The following is a 25,508-nucleotide window of genomic DNA, read 5'->3' on the forward strand; positions in this document are numbered from 1 at the left end:
ACCTCAGCCCGCTCAGCCACTTCCCCCAAGAACTGCAGCTCAGAAAACTTGGGATACACGGGATGCACAGGCTATGTCGCTGATTGCATTGGCAGTTCAGCGTTCTATCATTCCTCATATTCGTTCAGCAGCTTCTTCACAAGAAGCTTGGTTGATATTGGAGCAGATGTTTGCAGGAAAGAATGAGACTCGCATCTCTTTCTTGAAGAAAGAGCTAGAGACTCTAAAGATGAATGAGGGTGATTCTATGCAGGATCATCTCAACAAAATTCAGGACTTGCGGGAGCAACTCATGAATGTGGATGAGTACTACTCAGATGCGCAGCTGATTTCTACGACATTGAATTCACTGCCTCCCTCTTACTTGGCTTTTCATACTGCCTTGAACCTCACTATGAGGATTTCGAAAGAGCCCATCACTTTCATTCAGCTTGTCAGTTTGCTTCTAGAGGAGGAGCAAACTAGACGGAACAGTGGTGTGGATGGTATAGCCTCTGAGCAGGCTTTTATGTCAAGGCAGAAGGGTAAAAACAGCCAAGGGAAAAATGCTTCGCAGAGTTCTGGTAGTAGTAACACTTCACAGACAAGTCAGAAACAGGGGGGCACGCAGGCCAAGAAAGGAAAATGCCATTACTGCAAGAAGCCTGGCCACTACATCACTGAGTGCAGGAAGCGCATCGCCAAAGAGAAGAAGAAGGAGTCAGGGATGTCTGTTTCTGCAGCTCCTTCCACTGCTAGTGAGTCCGCGTCCTTTGTTGCAGACAGGGACTATTGTTTTTACACTTGCAGTTATGATGTCTCTTGGGCTGATAGAGCATTTAGCTCTACAGAAGATGCTGACACTTGGTTCTTTGACAGTGGTGCTTCACGGCATATCACATCTCGTAGAGATTTGTTTGCTTCTCTTGGTGCACCTCCCGTTGGGAAGTCTGTTCAGTGTGCTAATAATGCATCATACCCTGTTCGTGGTATTGGGGAGATTCAGCTTACAGCCATTGATGGCTCTATTCTCCGCCTACAGGATGCTTTGTATGTGCCTGGCATTAAGAAGAATCTGCTTTCCATTTCTTCTATGGCACGTTGTGGTTTGCAGGTCACCTTTGATGATGACCGTTGCATGGTCCGTGACAAGGAACACATGACATTGGTCTTGACAGGTTCTCTGTGTCATGGGTTATATGAGTTGGATGCTCTTTCGGTAGATCAGTCTGCATATTTGACATCCACTCTTACTCCTGCTATGTTAGAGGCAGAGTTATGGCATGCTCGTTTGGGGCATGTAAACTATGGCAGCTTGATGCTATTACAGCGTACTCAGATATTGGATGGATTACCTCTCTTGGAGAGACCTCCTGAGCATTTATGCGAGGGTTGCATTTTGGGGAAAATGCATCGTTTCTCTTTTCCCCGTGATGTTGCTTTTAGAGCAACAGCCAGATTGCAGCTTGTGCATTCGGATGTTTGTGGGCCCATGCAGACACAGTCATTGGGTGGTTGTTACTATTTTGTAACATTTATTGATGACTTTACACGTTTGTGCTGGGTCTACTGCTTGAAAAAGAAGTCAGAAGTGTATGATGCATTTTTGGCTTTCAGTGCACTTGTGGAAACTCAGTCTGGTTGCAAGATTAAGACTCTCCGTTCGGACCGAGGGGGGGAATACATGTCCTCTATGCTGAATTCTTATTTGCAGCAGAAGGGCATTATCCATCAGTACACTACTGCATATACTCCACAGCAAAATGGGGTAGCAGAGAGGAAAAATCGGTCACTCATGGAGATGGCCAGATGTATGCTGAAGGCAAAGAGTTTGCCTCATAGTTTTTGGATGGAAGCCGTCATGTGCGCTTGCCACATTTTGAACAGATGCCCTACCAAGGCCTTGAAAACCGTCACACCTTTTGAGGCTTGGCACAGCCGCAAACCTTCTGTTGGCCACTTCCGTACTTTTGGGTGTCTTGCATATGCCCATATTCCAAAGGTACTTCGAAAGAAGTTGGACAACAAGGCTGTAAAATGCATCTTTATGGGATATAGCAGCGAAAGCAAAGGCTACAGACTCTATGATCCCGTGACCAAGAAGGTTTTTGTCAGCAGGGATGTTGTATTTGATGAAAAATCAGAATTATCCTTGGCTGGTTTTGATACATATCAGGCTGCCCGTGATGTCTTTGAAGGGCTGCTGCCCATCACATTTGGTGATTCAGCTGGTACTTCAGCAAATGAACCTAATGTTCAGCCAGCTGCTCCTATGGAACATGCAGTAAATCAGCACATTGCTGAAACTGAAATTCAGCAGGAACTTGTACACAGTCAGGAAGCAAGACAGGTGCCTAGATGGTACACGCAGACTATGAGAGATAGTCATTTGGAAACACCCTTGGCTGGTCGTACTCGAAGGCAAACTCGACTGCATGATTCAGCACATTCCATGGAGTTTGTTATGGCAGCATGTACTCATGATAATGAGGAGCCTGAATGTTTTGAGGATGCACGACATAGTGTGCATTGGATGGCAGCCATGCAAGCTGAATTGGATTCTATTCATAAGAATCATACTTGGGATTTGGTGTCTTTGCCAGTTGGCAAGCGTGCCATTGGTACGAAATGGGTCTACAAATTGAAAAGGAATGCAGATGGATCCATAGATAAGTACAAGGCACGGCTGGTAGCTAAAGGCTACGCACAGAAAAAGGGCATTGACTATGAGGAGACCTTTGCTCCTACCTCCCGTATGACGACCATTCGGTCTATGATTGCCTTGGCTGCACATTTTGGTTGGAAAGTGCATCAGCTGGATATAAAGACTGCATTCTTACATGGGGAACTTCAGGAAGAAGTGTATGTACAGCAGCCCATTGGTTTTGCAGTTGAAGGCTCAGAAAATTTAGTATGCAAGCTGAAAAAAGCTCTATATGGTTTGAAACAAGCTCCACGAGCTTGGTACGCAAAGATAGATGCCTTCTTGCTTAGTCAGGGGTTTGTAAACAGCCCATCTGAGTCTACCCTTTATGTACATAAAGAGGGGGGATCCATGCTGATTTTGTGTCTATATGTAGACGACCTTTTGCTCACTGGAACACGTGCTGATCAGATTTCAGCATTCAAAAATAATTTACAGCAAACTTTTGACATGTCTGACTTGGGTATTTTGCACTATTACTTGGGCATCCAGTTTGTACATGATGCTAGAGGCATTGGATTATGTCAGTCAAGGTACATTGGGCAACTTCTTGAGAAGTTTGGCTTACAGGATTGCAAGCCAGTTTGTACACCCATGGAACCTGGGCTCAAACTGTCATTACATGATGACAGTGATTTGTTTGATATCCATACTTATGCTCCAGCAGTGGGATGTCTCATCTATCTATGCCACACTCGGCCAGACATACAGTTTGCCGTTTCAGTTTTGAGCAGGTACATGCATCAGCCTCGTATGTCGCATTGGCAAGCTGTGAAGCGTGTGTTTCGTTACTTGCAGGGTACTAGAGCTCTTGGATTGCTTTATGCCAAGGGGGGACAACTGCAGTTACATGCTTACAGTGACTCTGATTGGGCTGGTGATTTTGATACTCGTCACTCCACTAGTGGCAATTGTTTCTTTCTTGGCTCGTCATGCATTTCTTGGCTTAGCAAGAAACAATCCACTGTTGCCACGTCGTCATGTGAAGCTGAGTACAAGGCAGCCTTCACTACTGCAGTTGAGTGCGTATGGCTTAGACGCTTACTTGCTGATTTGGATGTATCTGTTACGGAGCCTACTCCTTTATATACTGACAGTCAGAGTGCCATTGCAGTGGCACGGAACCCTGTGTTTCATGCTCGCACGAAACACATAGAGATTCACTACCACTTTGTCAGAGAGAGGCTACATGCAGGTGATATCAGCCTTGTCTACTGTCCTACCACCAGCAATGTGGCAGACATCTTCACCAAAGCTCTTCCACGAGACAAATTTGAAGCATTTCGCGATGCTTTGAATTTGACGCCCTTTGGTGGCGGATGATCCTTGTACACTTGATCACTCTTCACTCCAGGGGGGTTTGTTGGGTATCTCACACGCCTTACTTACGCCTACGCTCATATGGGAGTGTGCGGGTGATCACTAGGACACTGGGGCACTTTTTACTCTCGGTAGGAGAGGTTTTTTCCCCCAGATTATGTGTACTATTTTGTATGTGCTTGTGGTGCACACTTACGGGCACTTACTGTGTTCGGGTGTGAACAGCCCCTTATAACTCTAAGGTATAAGGGTTATCATTTGTACTTTCATTAGACACTCTATTCAGTACTATAGCATTGGGTGTCGTGCTCAACTCTGTCTCTCACTCTCACACTGTCTACTGCACTTCAGCTGCACCTCGATCCTCTCCCATCTGACAATATTGATGCCAGACCTTCATCAGGGATGAGGGAGGTGGTAGACCAGGTGACACTACTGGATAGTAGACACACTTGTCATGGGGATATTCTCTATATAGGTCGCTGCGTCAGTGGGGGTTTGGTTTGCACTTCAAGAGTTGCCACAAGAAACTCAGAGGTAGAGATTACACGGTCTAAGGGGAGCCAGGGCTATGATTGAGACCATGATGGAGGGAGATCCACCAGATTGGCAGACAGATACAACTACCTCCCAGACCTTGATTGGTCTCTTCGTTAGAGGGGATATCCTTCTAGTAGTTATTGAGTCTAGTAGAGACAAGACATTCACTTTCACGGTTGAGGAGGATGGCTGCCTCCAGCAAGAGGATCTTGACCTCATAGCACTCAACGGTTGCTCAGATTACTGGTCTTGTAGATGGATGGAGATACTGGACATACGAGAGGAGGCCTCTACAGAGACTTCAGTGGGATCCAGGAGAGTTGGTGTGGAGAGGACCCTTCCTTGACAGACCATGTGATGTACCCTTTTTTGGCTACACTAGATTGGGGCAGAGGATACAAATGAGCAGGATTGGAGCACAGTCAGCAGCTACCCCCCATTGGCACAGAGAGGGAATCTTAGATGATTTCCTACACAATTTTTGGAGGCAGCTTCATGATAGCTTCAGGCCTAGGAAGATATCTCTCTTTCTATGGCTTCTAGCCCATAGGAGTTTAGCAATTGGCACTTGGCTTGGAAATGGCAGGGACCCACTGGCATGTGCACAATGTGCTGAGCCAGAGAAGATACAAAGACATTGCCTATGGGATTGTCCTAAACGACCAAGAGGTTTGGAGGAGAGTTCTCAAAATAGTATTTCATGGCACTGCGGGGTCCATGGTGGCAACATGGCAGGGCGTAGCTTGGGTGACAGGACAGAGGTCCATCATGCAGCTACGAGGACATTCAGGGGAGCACTTCTTTTCTCATCATTGGACAGCATTTGAGCAGGATCTGGAACCTAGACTACTCTCAGACACAGTAGTTTCATGGGCATTGTCATAGATGGGAGCTGATTTCCATCATTATAGCTTGGTTCATATGGGCTGCAAGAGGTAGTCAGGTCATTGATCTTTAGTATATATCCATTGGGGAGTCTTTATGAAGGATTAGGACAAACATAGTCCACACTCTCCGTGGGAGATGGATGGGAGAGGATGCAGGGAATCTTTGAGAGGCTTTCCTAAAGATTTTGAATTTGGACAACTTCTTTCATACTACCCCTCCGATGGTCTAGCATTTCAACCCACCAGATTGGTTGTTCACAACTGTTGTATTTCTTATGTACTTAGTTACTCTTCACAGAGAGGGAATCTTAGATGATTTCCTACACAATTTTTGGAGGCAGCTACATGATAGCTTCAGGCCTAGGAAGATATCTCTCTTTCTATGGCTTCTAGCCCATAGGAGTTTAGCAATTGGCACTTGGCTTGGAAATGGCAAGGACCCACTGGCATGTGCACAATGTGCTGAGCCAGAGAAGATACAAAGACATTGCCTATGGGATTGTCCTAAACGACCAAGAGGTTTGGAGGAGAGTTCTCAAAATAGTATTTCATGGCACTGCGGGGTCCATGGTGGCAACATGACGGGGCGTAGCTTCGGTGACAGGACAGAGGTCCATCATGCAGCTATGAGGACATTCGGGGGAGCACTTCTTTTCTCATCATTGGACAGCATTTGAGCAGGATCTGGAACCTAGACTACTCTCAGACACAGTAGTTTCATGGGCATTGTCATAGATGGGAGCTGATTTCCATCATTATAGCTTGATTCATATGGACTGCAAGAGGTAGTCAGGTCATTGATCTTTAGTATATATCCATTGGGGAGTCTTTATGAAGGATTAGGACAAACATAGTCCACACTCTCTGTGGGAGATGGATGGGAGAGGATGCAGGAATCTTTGAGAGGCTTTTCTAAAGATTTTGAATTTGGACAACTTCTTTCATACTACCCCTCCAATGGTCTAGCATTTCAACCCACCAGATTGGTTGTTCACACAACTGTTGTATTTCTTATGTACTTAGTTACTCTTCACAAAGTTCCTTGTACTTTGTATTTACCTCAGTGACACAAGGGGGGGGGGGGGGGGGGGAGGCGGGTTGGGTTTGGGGGGGCCGTATAAGGTTATGGGCTTTGTAGCTATACCATGGTGTTGGAGCCAAACACACCTATATAGGGAGTAGTAGTAGACTTTTGTGAAGAATCGCGTGGTGGTGAGACTTGCTCAAGATGCTGCGCCGAACACACACAGAATGCACAAGGAGAAGCTCACTCAATAGACAAGAAGAGAGATGGAGGCCAAAACGTTTTCTTGCTGGTTTCTTCTTCTTCTTCCACACCCTTTTACAATGTACATAAAGTATAGATAAGATACAACATAAAGGAAAGTGGCCTACTAAGTCGAACAATGCATAACCGACTACACTAGTTGACTGGCGCTATAACTATGCCAGCTGTAAATAGGTGTAACAACCTGAATATAATGAGTAATGAGTCAGTGGCCATATGAGAGTCATAATGACCACCGACATGCTAAGTGTAGACATGTGGACCCATCTAACCAGGCGGTCCATCATCAATGTCCGCATGTGTTGAGCTTGTCATCTCAACACTCCCCCTCAAGCTCAACTGCATCTCTGCAACTCCAAGTAAGCTTCGAAACTTTTGAAGCTTCTCTGTATCCAATGCCTTCGTGAAGATGTCAGCTATCTGATCCTGTGTGCTGACATACACCAAGTCAATCTCACATGCTAGTACCTTCTCTCTCACAAAGTGGTAGTATACCTCAATATGTTTTGTCCTAGCATGGAACACAGGGTTCCTAGCCAATTGTATACTGCTCATGTTGTCACAATAAATGACAACTGGACCTTCCACCTGCACATCCAAATCAGCCATTAACTTTTGTAGCCATACTACCTCACATGCTGTAACAGCAGCACCTCTATACTCAGCCTCTGTACTGGACAAAGCAACTGTAGATTGCTTTTTATTGCTCCAAGCAACTGCTGCACTACCAAGAGAGAACATGTATCCGCTGGTAGATCTTCTATCAGACATACTACTAGCCCAATCTGCATCTGTGTATCCAAACACCTGTACATCTGTACCTGCCTCATAGAAAAGTCCATAATGTAATGTGGACTTCACATATCTCAATATGCGTCTGACTGCATCCAAATGTGGCTTTCTAGGTACTTGCATAAACTGACTCACAAGACCAATAGCGTAGCTCAAGTCTGGCCTTGTAATGGTCATGTAGATCAAACTCCCCACTATCCTCCTGAACATAGTAGGGTCTTCTATCTCATCCCCAACATCAGTACTCAACTTTACATTCTGCTCCAACGGGACTGAAAGTGGTTTGCATGCTGTCATACCATACTTGGACAACATATCCAAGCCATACTGTCTTTGGGACAGCCATATACCATCATCACATCTGATCACCTCAATGCCAAGGAAGTACCTTAGCTCACCTAAATCCTTCATCTCAAACTTCTTCTTCAAAAAATCCTTGACTTCAGCAATCCCACTATCACTATCACCTGTAATAATCAAGTCATCCACATAGATGACTACGATGACCAAACCTGCATCTCCCTTTCTCACATAAAGTGAGTGATTAGCATCAGAAACATAAAAGCCAATATTGACAAGATACTCTCTGATCTTGTCAGACCATGTTCTAGGTGCTTGCTTGAGCCCATAGAGTGCCTTCTTCAACCTGCACACATACGTGGGATGCTCTAAATCTTCATAACCTGCTGACTGATCCATATACACTTCTTCATGCAAATCACCATGCAATAAGGCATTCTTCACATCCATTTGCTGCAACCTCCAACCTTTGGCTGCTGCCAAAGTAATCACACATCTGACAGTTGCCATCCTAGCAACTGGACTGAAGGTTGCATCATAATCTATGCCATATGTTTGGGCATAGCCTTTTGCAACCAGCCTAGCTTTGTACCTACTAATAGAACTATCTGCATTGTGCTTAATCTTATAAATCCACTTACATCCAATAGCTTTCTTGCCCTTGGGCAAAGATACTAGATCCCAAGTCTTATTGGCTTCTAATGCAGCCATCTCCTCATCCATTGCTGCATCCCAATGAGTATGGCCATCAGCATCCTCAAAACAAGTGGGCTCAACATCCTCAACTAGTTTCACCATATAAGCATAATGGTGAGCTGCATAACCTTCAAAACGAAATCTTTTAATAGGGTATTTGACCCTGCTAGATCTGCGTACCACCGGAACACTCAATGGAGCCTTTACATTATTATGAGCTCTCTGTACACCTGGTGTCCTTACTGAAGGAATGCCAAGCTCATCATCCAAGCTCTCTAAGCCACTGGAGTCTCCATCAAGAACTGCATTAATGCCTTTTGACACTTTACTCTTTCCTTTGTCTTTACCTGTAGTGCTACTAGATGCACCTGAAGATGTAGAGGTACTCCTTAGTCTCCCAGACCAAAGACTACCAGATGATGTCTCTGGTCCACTAAGAGTCCATGATTCTTGCTTTTCAGCCTGCACATGAATGTCATCATCATCCAATGCATCACCACTAGATGCATACCAACTGCTCATTTCATCAAAGATGATATCCCTGCTCACTCTGAACTTACATATGACAGGGTTATAACAGCGATACCCTTTCTGCTCTAAAGAGTATCTAATAAAGATACACTTTTCAGCCTTTGGATCTAGTTTCTTCCATAACTCATCTGGCACATGAACATACACAATGCAGCCAAACACTTTCAAGTGTGAGACATCAGGCTTCTTACCTGTAAAACATTCTTCGGGGGTCATACCATGAACTGCAGCTGTGGGAGTTCTGTTCATAATATAAACAGCAGTATGAACAGCCTCAGACCAAAAATGCTTAGGCATATTCTTTTCAGCCATCAAGGCACGTGCAACTTCTGCAATATGCCTGTTTTTCCTTTCTGCAACCCCATTTTGCTGTGGGGTATACCTGCATGTGAACTGTCTCTTTATCCCATAAGACCTCAAAAAATCACTGAACTCATTTGAGAGGTACTCTCCCCCTCCATCTGACCTCAAGCACTTTACTTTCAAGCCTGTTTCTCTTTCAACTGCAGCCTTGAAAGTTCTGAAGTGCTCAAACGCTTCACTCTTTTCCTTCATAAAATATACCCACAGCTTTCTAGAACAATCATCAATGAATGTGACAAAGTATGAACTGCCTCCAAGAGATACATTTTGTGTAGGCCCCCAAATGTCTGTATGCACAACATCAAGGATATTTCTGCTTACATCTCTGTCATGTGAAAAGGGTTGTCTTGCCTGCTTACCAAACTGACATGCTTCGCATACCTTATGAAATTCTGCAACTCTAAATGTAGGCAAACCTATAACCAACCCTTTGGACTGCATTAATTTCAGCCTTTGTACATTTGCATGTCCAATGCGTTTATGCTAAATTTCAATATCTGCAACAACACCTTTTCCTTTAGCATACATAGCACCATTCATAGTAGGAATTCTAGCATCCAAAGTAAACATACATCCAACTCTACTTCCCTTTGCTACCAACCTGCACTTGTCATTGAAGTCTTCTACAAAGCAGCCCTTTGCATTAAATCTGACTTGCAGCCCTTGCTCTACCATTTGACCGACTGACACCAAGTTCTTTGTAATAGATGGCACATGTAAAACATCTGAAAGACTCTTTGTCTTACCATCATGCAAGGTCAAGGAAACTTTTCCAATATGTGAAATTGGGTGGCATGAATCATCACCCGTCTGCACATAACCTGCATTTTGCAAATCCTGCATCTCTCCAAACCATTCTGCATGGCTGGTCATATGATTGGATGCACCTGAATCAACATACCAAACATCATCATGTGTTCCCTTTCCTGTAACAGCATTCAACATCAGCATATGCTGTATAACAAATAGACGTTCATTTTTGTCTTCATTCTGTCGTGAAGATGATGCATAGTTTCCTTGCTGCAACTTACCACTGCGAATATCATCTTTCTTAGCATAACATTGGGCTGCAATATGACCTTTTTTGCCACAGTAGTGACACACAATACCAGAGTTGTTAGAGCCTCTGTTCTGCTATCCACCTCTTCCTCTAAAGCTTCCCCCGTCTCTAAAGTTACCACGACCTCCTGAAACCTGCATATCGCCAAATTGCCGATTCAATCTGTTTTGCTGGTTGTCACTACCACGTCCTATACCACGGCCTCTTGAAGAGAACCTGCTACGTCCCCTTCCTGAACTGGAGTAGAAAGCTTGGACCTGTTCACCACTTTTTTCAAATGTCTCACTTTGCATGTTGATCTCTTCAGTGATCATAAGGGAGACCAACTCATCGAAATCTGGAAATGGCTTTCTAACATATACGGAAGTTACAAAAGACTTCCAAGCCTTTTTATTGTTAAGTCCACCCAAGGTAGACGACACCAAATCATCATCATCGGGCATTGCATCAATCGCTGCCAAGGCATCTGCAATGCTCCTTACCTTCAGTGCATACTCATTGATAGACATCTTTCCTTTCTTCAATGTATTCAACTCTTGCTTGAGTTGAATCTTTCGTGCCTTTGTATTTACAGAAAACATACTTTCAAGTATGGTCCAAGCTGCATATGAATTCTCTGCATTTCTAATGTGTCCCAGCATATTATTGTCAATTACTGCAGATAACCAATACATGACCTTCTTGTCTTTTGCATTCCATTCCTTCCGTGCCTTTGTCTCTTCTGCAATTGGAGGATCACTCACCTCCGGCTCCTTTTCTTCACCTGAAACAAACTCGTAGAGGCCTTTTCCAATAAGAAAATTCGTGACACGGAACTTCCATGAAGGATAGTTGTTCTTGTCGAGCTTCTCAATGATGGGGCTTCCATTGTTCTCTGCCATTATCACAAAATTAATACCAACAGCAAGCAAATCTTCTGCAACCCTCCACCTGTAGTGCACAGCAATACACCAGACAGCCTTTTTCACTGTTTGCTCAACAATACATGCAATCTGCAAACCAGTTTGCAGATAAACCTTGTGTTTACTCGCTAGTAAACACCTTTGAACCTACAGATCTGAAATCTGTAACCTGTGCACCCACTTTCGGCCAATACAATCGAAGTCACAGTGTACCCTGAAACTGCTGTCCGCAACCTTGCAGCTCTAAAACAGGGCTTGAAACGGCCTCAGATGCCCAAAATAACTGCGGGTAAGCCCTAATGGGCTTATCTGTAGAATACACAGCGCTCTTCACGCACACCAAATCTCACTGCAATCTGAGATTTTTGCTCGACCCTGCTTCTGGTGCCTCCACAAACACTATCCAAGAGAGAGAGTGGAAAAATGGGAGAGCTTCTTACCCGTGGCTTGCTTGCTCGAACCTTGCTTCTTCTCCTTCACTTCAGCCTTCGAAATCAGCCTCTCTCAGTGACGCGGCTCTGATACCATGTCAAGAATCGCGTGGTGGGGAGACTTGCTCAAGATGCTGCGCCGAACACACACAGAATGCACAAGGAGAAGCTCACTCAAGAGACAAGAAGAGAGATGGAGGCCAAAACGTTTTCTTGCTGGTTTCTTCTTATTCTTCCACACCCTTTTACAATGTACATAAAGTATAGATAAGATACAACATAAAGGAAAGTGGCCTACTAAGTCAAACAATGCATAATCGACTACACTAGTCGACTGGCGTTATAACTATGTCAGCTGTAAATAGGTGTAACAACCTGAATATAATAAGTAATGAGTCAGTGGCCATGTGAAAGTCATAATGACCACCGACGTGCTAAGTGTAGACATGTGGACCCATCTAACCAGGCGGTCCATCATCAATGTCCGCATGTGTTGAGCTTGTCATCTCAACAACTTTGAGCTCTACTTGGTTTCCACTCTACATGTGATTCCCTATACTCAGTGGTGAACCCTCACATGTGAGGCATCACGAGGGTGTAGTCCTGAGATGTGCCTCAATGTTTTATCTTTTGATATCATGAATATAAAAATTTCCTAATGATATATCTTGTGTACCATTCTGTTGTGCCTTTTTGTGCCTCATGACAGGTTATGACTTGAAGTCCCGTGAAGGTCCGTAACACTTGGTATCAGAGCAACTCTAGCATGGAGCATACTAGCTCGAGAGGGGAGCAACCCCCCCCCCCCCCCTTGAGCGTGCTAGTTGCTGAAAATTGAAAGAGAACCTGATGTGCCAACAAAGTTGAGAGGGAATTGTGGCGTGATAGGGACGTGTGGCATACCATTCAAAAATGACTTAGAGAGAGCTAAGAGTGTGGTAGGACACTTTCTTTGAAGAGAAAGATGAGCTATGTTACTGGCTCAAAATCACATACAAGAAGAAAGAGCTACAACTCAAACTGATCAAGCAAACGAAGAAGACCATCAAGATGCTAAGGAAGACCCAACTAGGAATAGATGCACTACACAATCTTGAAGAGAGGGCTGAAGAGCTTGATGAAGACCTGTGGGAGGTTGACTACCAATTGATCATGGTGCAAGAGAGAGGGAGATTGTGGCAAGTAAAAACGGCCCGAGACCTCTACATGGAGTTGCAAGAGAAAATCATGTTGAGGTGGGATTGCGAAACTGCCTTTGGATCTGAAAGAGCCAAAGAGAGGGCCAAATGATACTCGAAGCAAATGCGGGCCGAAAGAGTCCAAGAGTTGAAAAATGGAGTGAAGCCAACCAAAGAAGGACCAAGGAGCCAAGAACACGAGAAACACGTGAAAGGAGGAGAAGAAATGTGGTCAGATGAAGATGAAGACAAGGGAGAGGATGAGCTTGACCCAGATCTTGGAACACCTCATCCCCAACAAGGAGCCAACGGCTACTACCCCAATTACTACTCGGAAGACTACTACCAAGAAGACTACCTTGAAGACCAATACCTCTACAATAAATTCCCTCCTGTAGGATATGGATACTACTACCCTAAAGATGTTCCCATTGACTACCAACCAGAAGGAGAATACCCCTATCGCGAAGAATGCCAACCTGAAGGAGTTTAAGGAGGAGAAGAAATGATGAAATATTATGTAAAGGGAAAAGGATGGAAAGTGGATGTGAGCTCAAATGTAGAAAATATTATGATGGAGTTAGGATACAAAAAAGAATATGAAGCAAGGTGGACATGTCAACAGGAGGAACCACTACACCCACAAGTTACAACCCAGTTGAAAGAAGAACCGGTGTTAAAAGAAGAGAAGGTGGAGGATGAGCTCAATCTTGATCTTGGAACACCTCCACCCATTGAGATTGAGGGTGAGGCTAGGTTGGCGCCCTCTAGTGAGGCACGAGATGCCTTTGATGAAGAAGAAGATGAAGTAGATGAAGAAATAGAGTTAGAAGATGAGAATGGAAGAGCGAAAGCACTTGGGGCAGGATATCCACTACATGGAACCAACACTTCTACTTTGGATAATGATATAGGTGAAGGAAAAGAAATAAGAGAGGAATTAAAAGAGAAGAAAGAAGAAAAGGGGGAGGATGAGCTCACCCTAAATCTTGGAACATCTGTACCCCAACAACTTGTAGATGAAGCAAAGGGGGAGGAGAAACTTAGCCTAGATCTTGGAACACCTCGACCCCGACAACCCCAACCCCAACAATCAACCAAACCCTCACAATTCAATGATGACAGTCTAGGAAAAGAGTTGAAGAAGAGAATCATGCAAATATGGGATGAGATAGAAGAAGACGATAGAAAAGAAGAAGAAAGAGACTTATTAGATGGAGCCATAGAGAAGATCAAGGAAAAGATGAGACAAGAAAATAGAAGAAAAGAGATAGAAGAGCAAGTAGAGTTAGCTAGGAAGAAGCTGGAAGAGAAAGAACAGCTAGAGCACGATATGAGGAAACAAGTAGAAGAAAACAAGAAGCAGAAAGTTAGGAGAAAGATTGAGCGAGTAGAAAAAGACAGAGACAGCAAGTTGAAAGAACAAGTATGGAGAGCTAGGAAGCCAAAGGAAGAAGATAGACTAGAACAAGGAGAGCAAGAAAAGATAGACCTAGGCGAAGTAGGCCGAAAAGAAGAAGGAAAGATAGAGAATGAGGAGAATGAGAATGAGACGAAGAAGAATGCGAAACCAAATGCCGAGAAATGGAGGCAGGCTGCTAGAGCCAAGATGAGGGATGAGAATGAAGATGCCTACAAAACCCCCAAACTCAACTCATGGCTAAGGATGAAGCAAACCAAGCTTTTGATCCAAGGCCACATCCCCTCCCAGCCAACTTGGATCAAAGTAGGAACCAAGTGCACTTCGGCAATGGAGTCATTACTTGCGCCTTTGAGCTCGAAGAGGCAAACCCTTATTAGCTTGGACAGAATAAGTCAGAGAACAAAGCCTCAAAGAAGGGAGAGCATGAGGGAGTGCTCGCAATATGGTCCAATCAGGGTAGCTTTGTGCCATGGAAGGAAACCTTGCTAGTTGAGCCTTGGAGAACTCTCCAACTCACTCTTAAGGTGAATGTCTTTGGGCTATGGAACTCGTTGGAACCATACTCAATGTGGGTAAAGATTGAGATCTCAACATTCAGGCCACAAGCAGTGCAAGGAGTTGTCTTCTCGATCCTATGGATCCGTGGCACACCAAGCACCACAAATATGGGTGTCACCCCAAGAACTTCAAGGATACCTCTACTTACGCAACCCAAAATCTAGTCTAACTGTGACAACTTAGTCCATTCCCCTCCAAGAACTTCAACTCCAAATGAGGCTAAGAAGAGCCAAAGAGGTACCACGCACCAAGACCGCACCTTTCGTGCGAGAAGGAAAGCTGAACCAACCGGTTTGTCTAAGTTCAAAGCAAGCAAGACAAATCCGGCAAGGAGGCCAAGGAAAACAACCCAAGTTCTTGACTCTGCGATGAGGGCAAAGCGTCTTGGCAAACGAAACAAGAGACCCAAGTCCCCAAGGCCCAAGGAGACGGCATGACAAAAGGGAGGAATAGCACAAGGAGCAACACAATGGACTACCTCTCTTAAGGCATGGCACAACATGGTTACAACTACACCACCACGCCTTTCCCCCAATAGCGCGAAAATTTGGGAGACGGCATGACGAAAGGGAGGAACAGCACAACGAGCAACGCAATGGACTGCCTCCCTTAAGGCATGGCACAACATGCCTACAACTGTGCAACCACGCCTTGCCCCCAATAGCGCGACAACTTGGGATCACACCTACAAAGCTTGGCATGCAAATCCATAAGCTCCAAGCCACATTAAGTTAGGACTATGAAGCCTCCACTCCTCAAATGTAATTGAGTCAAGGGTGGACTAGAATGAAAAAGAATAAAAGAACTAGGGGGCCTTCTGTTGGCAGTCAGTTATCTAGGGAGGCTGCATTTTCTCTATGAGGCTAAGATTCAAGACATGTTTTTCATCATTGGGGCATATTTTTGTGCAGTGATAGGCTCGGAAGCCTTGCACATCCAACAGCTACTTGCACCCTTGGCACTCTGATCATGTTGGGAATAAAGGGCCATCGTGCCTTTTATATGTGCACATATAAAAGGCATGATGGCCCTTTATTTCCAACAACATATAAAAGGCATGATGGCCCTTTATTCCCAACAACCTCCCACCTAAAGGCAATGTGCCTTAAGAGGAGAAAAGCATCAGCTAAGTCTAGGTATGTGCAAAGCTGAAATACAGATACCTATCCAACTCCCATCATCTATTGACAATGAGCAAACCACTCTGTTGGAAGACCCTTCGTGAGAAGATCTGCAGGATTATCATCTATATGCACTTTGACAAGCTCAATGCACTTGCTGTCAAGTACATCTCTAATGAAGTGATACTTCACCTGTATGTGCTTCGTCTTTGCATGAAAGCCGGGATTCCGTGCTAGCACGATAGCACTCTGACTATCACAATGGAGAATAGGTAACTCTGTAATGCCAAGCTCTCCCACCAGACGTGAAAGCCATAAAGCCTCCTTGCATGTCTCAGTGGTAGCCACATACTCTGCCTCTGTAGTAGACAATGCAACACACTTTTGTAGCTTGGAGATCCAAGAGACTGCTCCTCCTATGAAGATAAACACATACCCAGAAGTGGACTTTCTACAGTCCACATGACCAGCATAGTCTGCATCAGTAAAGCCAATGACAGATGCCTTCTGCTTTCCAAAGCAAATGCACAAATCCTTTGTGCCTTTGAGGTATCTCATAATACCTTTCACTGCTTCCTAATGCTTTTTACCAGGGTTTGCCATGTATTGGCTAACCACTCCCACTGCAAACGCAATGTCAGGACGTGTAGAAACCATAGCATACATCAAACTGCAAACATCTGAAGCATATGGTATCTTGGCCATTTCAGCCTTCTCATCATCAAATATACAACTGTCCTCTGCACTGAGTTTCACATATGGAGGCAATGGAACCCCAATTGTTTTCCCCCCCTCCATATTGAAACACTACAAAACCTTGAAGATATACTCCTACTGAGATAGATAGAGTAATCCTTTTGACCTATCTCTGAGTATTTGCATGCCAAGAATGTGATTTGCATCACCAAGATCCTTCATGTCAAAGCTGCCATGAGGACTTTGCTTCAGTGAGTCCAAGGCATGAGTATCCCTGCTAGCAATCAGCATGTCATCAACATACAGAACCAAGATAATCAGGCTGCTATCTGTTGCCTTCTTGGTGTACAAGCAGTGATCCACTTGACTTCTATGAAAACCTTGAGACTGCATAAATGTATCAAACTTATGATACCATTCTCTTGGTGCTTGTTTCAGCCCATACAAACTCCTTTTGAGTTTACATACTATCTTCTCTTTCCCTTTTGCCACAAATCCTTCAAGCTGCTGCATATATATATCTTCATGCAGATCACCATGTAAGAATGCAGTGTTTATACCCATATGTATGAGCTCCATATCTTCAGCTGCAACCAAGCCTAAATTGGTTCTCAATGTAGTCATCCTGACTACAGGAGAGAAGATCTCATCAAAGTCAACTCCATGTTCCTACTTGTATCCCTTCGCAACCAATCTTGCTTTGTACTTTGGCGAGGAACCAGAAGTGACCTTCATCTTGTAAACCCATTTGCATGGAAGGGTTTTCTGTCCTTTAGGCAACTGCACCAAGTCCCAAGTGCCATTTTTCTCAAGTGATTCCATCTCTGATAACATGGCTTTATACCATTTCTTGTTGTCCTGTCTGTCCATTGCTTCCTTGAAGCAAGACGGTTCACCACAGTCTGTCAACATGACATAATCAGCCACATCGTTTGCATCAGGAACGAATCTATCAGGTTGTTTAGTAGCCCTACGATCTCCTAACACAATGATCATTGTTTGTTGGCTATTGAGCCTGCAAATTTCCATTTTCAGCTTGCTGTCCTGGCATTTCAGCTTGCAAATCAGCATTAATATCTTGTTGTCCTGGCTGTTCCTGCCCATCCAATGGCTCATCATTCTAGGCAGTGGCTGGCTGATCATTTCCAGCATTATTTTCTGCATTTGCAGGTTCATTTATAGCAAGTATTTGTTGTTGTAAAACGGGCACATTTTGCTGTCCGACATGTATTTTTTCCCGGAATACAACCCTATGGACCTCCTCAATTATTTCGGGCTGTTTATGCATGCGATCTTCCCGGAAGATAACATCATTGTTGCGAACTGTTTCCTTTTCTCGCGATCCCATAATCTATACCCCATTTCACCCTCGTCGCCATATCCTAGGAAAATGCATTTACAGGACTTTGGCTCAAGTTTCATGCGTTCTTCTTTACGAATGTGCATAAAAGCCTCGTAGCCAAACACTTTCAGGTGAGCATATGAATGTGGCTTGCCCGACCATGCTTCCTGAGGGATCCCCCTCCCCCCCCCCCCCTCCCAAAGACCTGTTCGGTGACTGATTAATCAAGTGAACAGCTGTCATACTAGCCTCTACCCAAAAGCCAAAGGGTAATGTAGCATGAGACAGCATAGTATGGATTTTATCCTGTATGGTCCAATTCATACGCTCTGTAACTCCATTTTGGGGTGGATTATGAGAGACAATGAGCTTCCTCTTTATCCCTTTGCTATCACAAAATGCCTTAAAGGCCTTGGACACAAGGCCTTGGATACATATTTCCCACCATTGTCAAAGCGAAGACACTTAAGTGTCTTATCAGTCTGATTTTCAACCAATGCCAAGAATTTTTTAAACTTGTCAAGCACTTCGTCCTTGCTACGAATAGGGTAAACCCATAGCTTCTGTGTAGCATCATCGACAAAGATGACAAAGTATTTTTTTCCCCCTAAAGATAAGCCTGGCATCTGACATGCATCCAAATGTACTAACTCTAGAGGAGAAGATTTCAATGAAAGAGACTTCTTATGAGACGTCTGTGCATGTTTACCATAAACACAATGATCACAATGCTCAAAATTAGCATAACAAAGAAAATGCAAGTAACCCAAATGAGAAAGCACTTTCATTCCAGTTTGATTCATATGTCCCAACTGACCATGCCACAAAGAAACACTTGGCTGCTCGGTCACAGCAACAACATGGTTACGCACACTAGATACATGGAGAGGATACAAGGTATCACTTTTACAACCTCTGGCAATCACTCTAAATCCCTTATCTTTCATTTCCCATTACCAAAGGTGGTATGAAATCCATCGTCATCTAACTACTCTACGCTAATCGAGCTTTTCTTGAGCTGAGGTACATGCCGTACATGCTGAAGTGTGAAGACAGCTGAAACTGCAACTGCACACTGCCAATACCTACAATGTCACATGCATAGTGCTTCTCAAGATGGACAACACCATGTCGCCCCCTCTATAGTCAGAAAACCACTCATGATGAGGGGTGACATGAAAGGAAGCACCTGAATTTAAAATTCAAGTGTGCATGTCATCATCTATATCTGCAAGTAAAGCATGCGTACTAAAGTGTGAAGAGACAAAGAGTATGTCATTCCCACTGTCACTATCATGAGTGACTACATTTACCTCTTCAATTTTGACACTACTCTTCTTAGGCTGACTCTCTTTCTTCTCTTCCTTGCTATCATCTATCTTCTTGCCCTTTCCTTTCTCTTTCTTCCATTTGTAGCAATCACGTTTAAAGTGACCCTTCTTGCCACAATGATGGCATTTAACATCCTTACCATGTGATTTACTGCGTCCCTTGCTATCAGATTTGCCTTTCTGTTGTGATCTGTACCTATAGGCATGTTTTTCATCTTTTTCTTGTTCCAGATGAGAAACACACCATCATTGTATGTACTGTTTTGGTCTCATAGGCCACATTGGCCTTTTAGAGACGTTAATATACTCTCTCTCTCTCTCTCTCTATCTCTCTCTCTCTCTCTACCTGACATTTTCATCGCCGGACATTGCATCGCCATTGCGCATCGCTCACTTTAAACTGGTATCAAAGCGTCAAGTTTTGCATGCTTCCCGAGATCTGATGGGATTAGCTGACATGCTAATGAACAATAATCTTTGAGCCCGTGACGAATAGCAACAGATGCATCCAATGTGTCGGAAAGCTGATGCGGCAGGCACAGTGGTTGCATGCAGGGAGCGACCAGGCGTGCTGGTTGGGTGCAGTCGACTGCTGCATGAACGATGACTGGTAGGCGACCACGGGCAGGCGACCACGGGCAAGCGTAATTGGCGGACGGCGTGAGACAGGTGCAGACAGTCAGACAGGCGCCGTGTGAGACTGCAGCACGTGCGACGCCTGACGAGTCAATGGACCCACGTCAAGTCATGCAAAGCCATCACTTACTCTTGGTGGGCATTCGTGCGTGTAAGCACAGTTCAGAATTTTGGGCAGATTTGTGCCAAAAATTTGGGGATTTGTCTAGATTTGATGCGAGCAAGACACAACAGTGATATTTGTCTCAGAAATTACTTAGCTCAAATCAGCTTTCTTCTCTACTCTCTTAGCACCGCTTCACTTTTGGCCAGCTCATTGTTAGCTTATGACCTCAGTTTCCACTTGACCCTCCAACATGGCAGACATAGCCAGCAGGACATATCTCACTTAGAGCTTCTAGATCCATGTCATCTAGATTGTGGCTAGCTTTGTTGTTTAGCTTCATTGTTCAATTAGTCATTGACAATGGAGTCTCTCCATTTCTAGTCACCTACATCTGCAACACACTCTTTCTCGTATACTTACCTATCATTGAAGTAGGCCAAATCTTGCAACCACTGTTTGCTTAGCTATGGCACTAGCATTACGCAAATCTCAACCATGCCTTCTTCACGTTCATGCTAGCTATGCCCTTGAATGCAAGATCAACCATGCCTTCTTCAAGTGCTTTGATAATGATAGCATTGATAATAGCATATTGACACAGATTTTTTATTCGAGTGCCAAGGTACTGGCTAGACTTGTAGGATTATTTAAGGGTGAAATGTGTGGATCCTTAGGAAGCTCTAAGGATGCACAATCCATTATATGAAACTGGGTTTCATGCTTTCTGTGCAAACAAGAGTGAGGAGATCATGGCCATGTTCTCTTGGAGCATGGGTTATAGGAATGCTGTAGAGAGGGACCGTTTTATGGAGGCCTTTTTTAGGGTTGCTAAATGGGTGTGGCTTCTCCATAGATTAGCCAATGCTACCCACCCTCCTGATCTGAAAGTGAGAGTAGAAAAAGGAAAACTCTCCATCAATGATATGTTTGTTCTCTAGGGAGGTGTATCTCTGCGTGGCTGAGGCGTCTCGGCATCTGTCTCCTGTGGCGCTCAATGATGGCTTTAATTTTTTTGTGGTGTGGATGTCTAGGCCTTCGTCTAGGTGGACGTGGGCGCCTAGACTGGCTAAGTGCCACTGCTCTATCCAAAGGGACACCTACAGAAGATGAGGTCCAATGATGATGTACTCCTGTAGGTTGTGTGGCGGTAGTAGTGGTATCTGCCATACTCTGTCTTGTATCAGTGAAAAAGTCAGCGACTGCTCTCTGTCTATGTGAGCTGAGCTGTGGGGGCCTCCTACTCCGTAAGCAAGAGTAGAGAGTGAGAGTCAGAGAGAGAGTGAGAGTCAGAGAGAGAGATGCACGGTGTTAGACCATTATCAATATGTGCAGAAATTATTTTATGGATCTTTTTGGTTCTTCTTCCTTGCCGTCTAGCCAGGTTACGCATGCCCGCTCGGTCTTCTATCATCTGGTCCACCAGCAGGTTCCATTTGATATGCAAGCCACTTTGGAGGCGGATATTTGCGAAGAGGAGGTTATGGATGTCTTGTTGCACCTGCCTAAGGATAAAAGTCCTGGTTGGGATGGTCTCACTAATGAATTTTTTGAGCACTCGGCCACGCAGTTGGTAAAGCCATTGGTGGTCATGTTTCAGCAGGTTTGGGAAACAGGGGTCATGCCTTCTTCATGGAAAGAAGGCCTTATCAAATTGATTCCCAAGGTCCCTTCGCCATCAAAGCTGCAACACTGGAGACCAATTTCGTTGATGGACGCGATGTATAAAATCTTTTCCAAAGTGCTGGCAAATAGGCTTCACAAGCACCTTCCAGCTATTGTGCACCCTCTCCAATATGGTTTCATTAAGGGCCGCAACATTTTGCATAATATCTTAAATGTGCAAATGGCTATTGACTATGCGCGGCACTCCAATCAGCAAGTGGTCTTGATTCAATTGGACCTGGAAAAGGCGTTTGACTATGTGGACTGGTCTTTCCTTGCAGATCTTATGTCTGCTATGGGCTTTGGTATCCGGATGTCCCGATTGATCTACACCATTAGTACTGAGGCTTCTTCAAGAGTTATGCTTAATGGTGGGGTTACAGAGCCATTTGTCCTTGCACGCTCGGTCAGACAGGGTTGCCCTTTGAGTCCTCTCTTCTTTGCCCTGGCGACTCACCCGGTCCTTTCAATGTTATCCTCCATGGCGGCTTCTGCCCAGCTGGCAAGGTTATCTCTTCCTTTGGGGCAGCACTTCATTAGCCAATCTTTGGCTGATGACTCCTTTATGATTTTGCAAGCGGACAGGGACAACATTCGCAAGGCATTAGATGTTTGGACGCTCTTTGGTCAAGCCTCTGGTCTTCGCATCAATGCCTTTAAGTCAGCCATTCTCAGTTGCACGGAGCCGGATTTACAGTCATTAGGCTGGCAGGGCCAGGTGGTTTCCCGTGGCTCCATTGTCAGGCATCTTGGATACCCATTGGGGGTGGATGTACGGCCAAAGGACCTGCTGGAGTGGATTTCACAAAAACTGGCCGCGAAGTTTATGTATTGGAAGTCGCAAGCCTGGCCGTTCCATGTCCGCCTCAAAGTGGCTCAGACAATTATGCTACCAATGCTGACGTATTTCCTGCCACTACTGCCATGGACGCCCACTACTTTGAAGGCTCTCACTCATCCCATTCGTTTCATGCTATGGAAGAAAGATTCACTGCAGGCAGGCATTTCCTGGATTTCATGGTCACATGCATGTACCCCTAAGCGCATAGGTGGTGGAGCTATTTTGGATGCAAAAACTCATATGCTGGCTCTTCGTTGGTTTCTTTTTCGTGCCATGTGTGTGGATCATCACCCGTGGACCATCATAGCCCGTTATTTTCTTGAGGACAGCGGGCTCCGCCAGGGTAACACACGGCTTCGGGCCTCATGGTGGCATGTCCTTAATGCTGACTCTCGATTTTCCAGTCCCTCTTCCTCTTTGTTACTGCACTTGGTCGGCTCTTGGAAAGTGGTGCTCCAAAAGGCCCGTTGGCATCCTGTAGGGGACCGCTTGCAGACTAATTCTTTTCAGCTGGAATTGTTGGCAGCATCCAGATTACTTTCATGGGAAGATAAACATCAGCTCAGACCAAGATTTAACCGCATGGCCCGTTTGGGTGTGACTTCGATTGCGGATGCTACCCTTGCTACTCGCAATGTCCTCGCATCGTTTCGGACTGCTAGGAGACTTTTCAGGATCCCGCGCGGATACCGTGATTTATGGGGGAAGCTTTCGTCGGAACTTCAGGGTAGGCAACCCTTTCCTGCCCTGGCTATGGATCGCCCTTGGCAGGACTGGGACCTTGCAGGCCGGTTGAGTCTGGAAAAGGCCTCTACTAATCAGGTGTATCATCTTCTCATTAAAGATCACCAATGGCTGGGTGTGAAAGCTAATACTGTTTGGGGCCTGCGGAAATCACTGTCATGGTGGCAGACAACGCTGATGGAGGGATGGCAGAATAGGGCACCTTTCAAATGCAAGGTCTTTCTGTGGCGGGTAATGATTGGTGGTCTTCCTCTTGCCTCGGCCCTTTCCAAGCGTCGAATCTCGAATGGCAATTGTTTCTTCTGCACCACTACGGCGGAATCGGCCCGACATCGTTTTCTTTCTTGCCCGCTCGCCAAGAATATCTGGTCTCTCTTGTCGCAAATCTGGCGCGCAGTGGTGGGGTCCTCACTGACTCCTTTCGATTGGGTTTTTGTGCGCCCAAAGTATCCCACCCCGCCACCGTTACATATGAAGATCTTATATTACTTTTTCAGATACTGGGGATGCTGGCACATTTGGACCACCCGAAATGCTTTTCTCTTTGATTCGGCCTCTAATGTACCGCGACATATTGCAAGGCTTAAAGGGCTCTTGCATTGGCAGCTAGATCTCATCAGGCACTCTGACTTGCTCCCTCGGGAGGATTTGCATTCCTGGCATTTGGCAATTGCCTCTGGGTCCTTGCCATGATTGGTGTAACCTTTTTAGTATACTAGTTCGGGGATTTCCCACACGTTGGCCTACGGCCCTTGTGTCTCTTGTACTCGTGTAATCATGTAATCTTGTACTTTTTTTCGTAATTAATACAATTACCTTTTACGAAAAAAAAGATGCACGATGTTCTTGGGTACAATCTTTTTTTGTGTGTGTACCTCTTTAGGTTTTAGATAGATACATATGAAAGTACAAATGTGCTAAGGGTGTGTTCACACCCATGCACATATAAAAGGCACGATGGCCCTTTATTCCCAACATCTGATGATGAGAAGGCTGAAATGGCCAAGATACCATATGCTTCAACTGTTGGCAGTTTGATGTATGCCATGGTTGCTACATGTCCTGACATTTTCATCGCCGGACATTGCATCGCCACTGCGCATAGCTCACTTCAGATCAAAGGTCTCAAAGCTCATTGGAAGCCTAGCAGGATGTCATATTTGGAATGCTTCTTGCCAATTGGTCTTCAGTGATGAGTGTCCATTTATATTCACTACCTTGGTAGAGGTCTTATCCTCGTTATAGACTCCCTTCTTGGGTGCCGCAGTGACTCTCTCAGAATTGCCACGAGCTATGATAGTTGTTATTCATACTTGCAGGCTTACCATAGTCTGTTTTTCATGCTACAGGATGGTAACCCTCAGAGGTGTTAACCAAAACCACAACCCAGTCCCCCCTGCCCTAGGGCAAAAAAAACAACAAAAAAGTCCAGGCCATGGCTTCTCTCTGCCATTCCACACTCACTACCTTGAGAGGCTTTTCATTTACGTAATGTAGACCCTTCTACTCCAGCCATGCTGTTGGGCATAAGCTTATTTCCTTGATTTTGAATTATGTAATCAGTCACACTTATTTTGCAGAAAAAGAACTGTGCTCTACCTTACCTCTAAAATGCTCACCTCGATTCTTGGATATTTGAAGATGCACCACCAATCCTATATTTGAAATGCAATATCTAACTGGAAAATATTTATGTTTTCAAAGAGTAGAAAGGGATATACTGGGAGGACAGAAGCAGAATAACTTCTATGTAAAGAACCAACTTGTTTTTGTCCATATGATCATTCTAGATTCAAGCAGTGCAGCTGGATGAGATCATGCAACAACCTGAAAACCCTGAAAAACAACATTTATTTCTCTACGAAACAAAGTCACTTCGTGACACTCAACAAATATTGCATGCAGATCAACTGCAAAATGCATTCTCCTACATCGAGGAGCACTCTCATCCACGGTTGTGGATGAGCTTAGCTGAACGTGCACTTCAGAAACTTGAGCTTTCCATAGCTGAGAAGGCATGTACAAGAACTGGTGTATAATTTGTGGTTTTCATGCTTTCTAACTCTATGACAAGTAT

The 25,508-nt window shown here is 44.7% G+C and overlaps 1 protein-coding gene across 1 annotated transcript in view; it reads left to right on the plus strand.

The window, feature by feature from the left end:
• LOC148008865 (uncharacterized) overlaps positions 1–25,508 on the plus strand; it is a 217,171-nt gene that overhangs the window by 101,506 nt on the left and 90,157 nt on the right. The window contains exon 13 of the mRNA XM_087673975.1: positions 25,222–25,446. Coding sequence (XP_087530101.1) covers positions 25,222–25,446 — 225 coding nt within the window. The remainder of the gene's footprint in view (positions 1–25,221; positions 25,447–25,508) is intronic.

The sequence above is a fragment of the Lygodium microphyllum genome, unplaced genomic scaffold (assembly GCF_053477565.2).
Source record: "Lygodium microphyllum isolate KBCC unplaced genomic scaffold, Lygodium_microphyllum_v1.1.10 scaffold_57, whole genome shotgun sequence".
Taxonomy (NCBI): domain Eukaryota; kingdom Viridiplantae; phylum Streptophyta; class Polypodiopsida; order Schizaeales; family Lygodiaceae; genus Lygodium; species Lygodium microphyllum.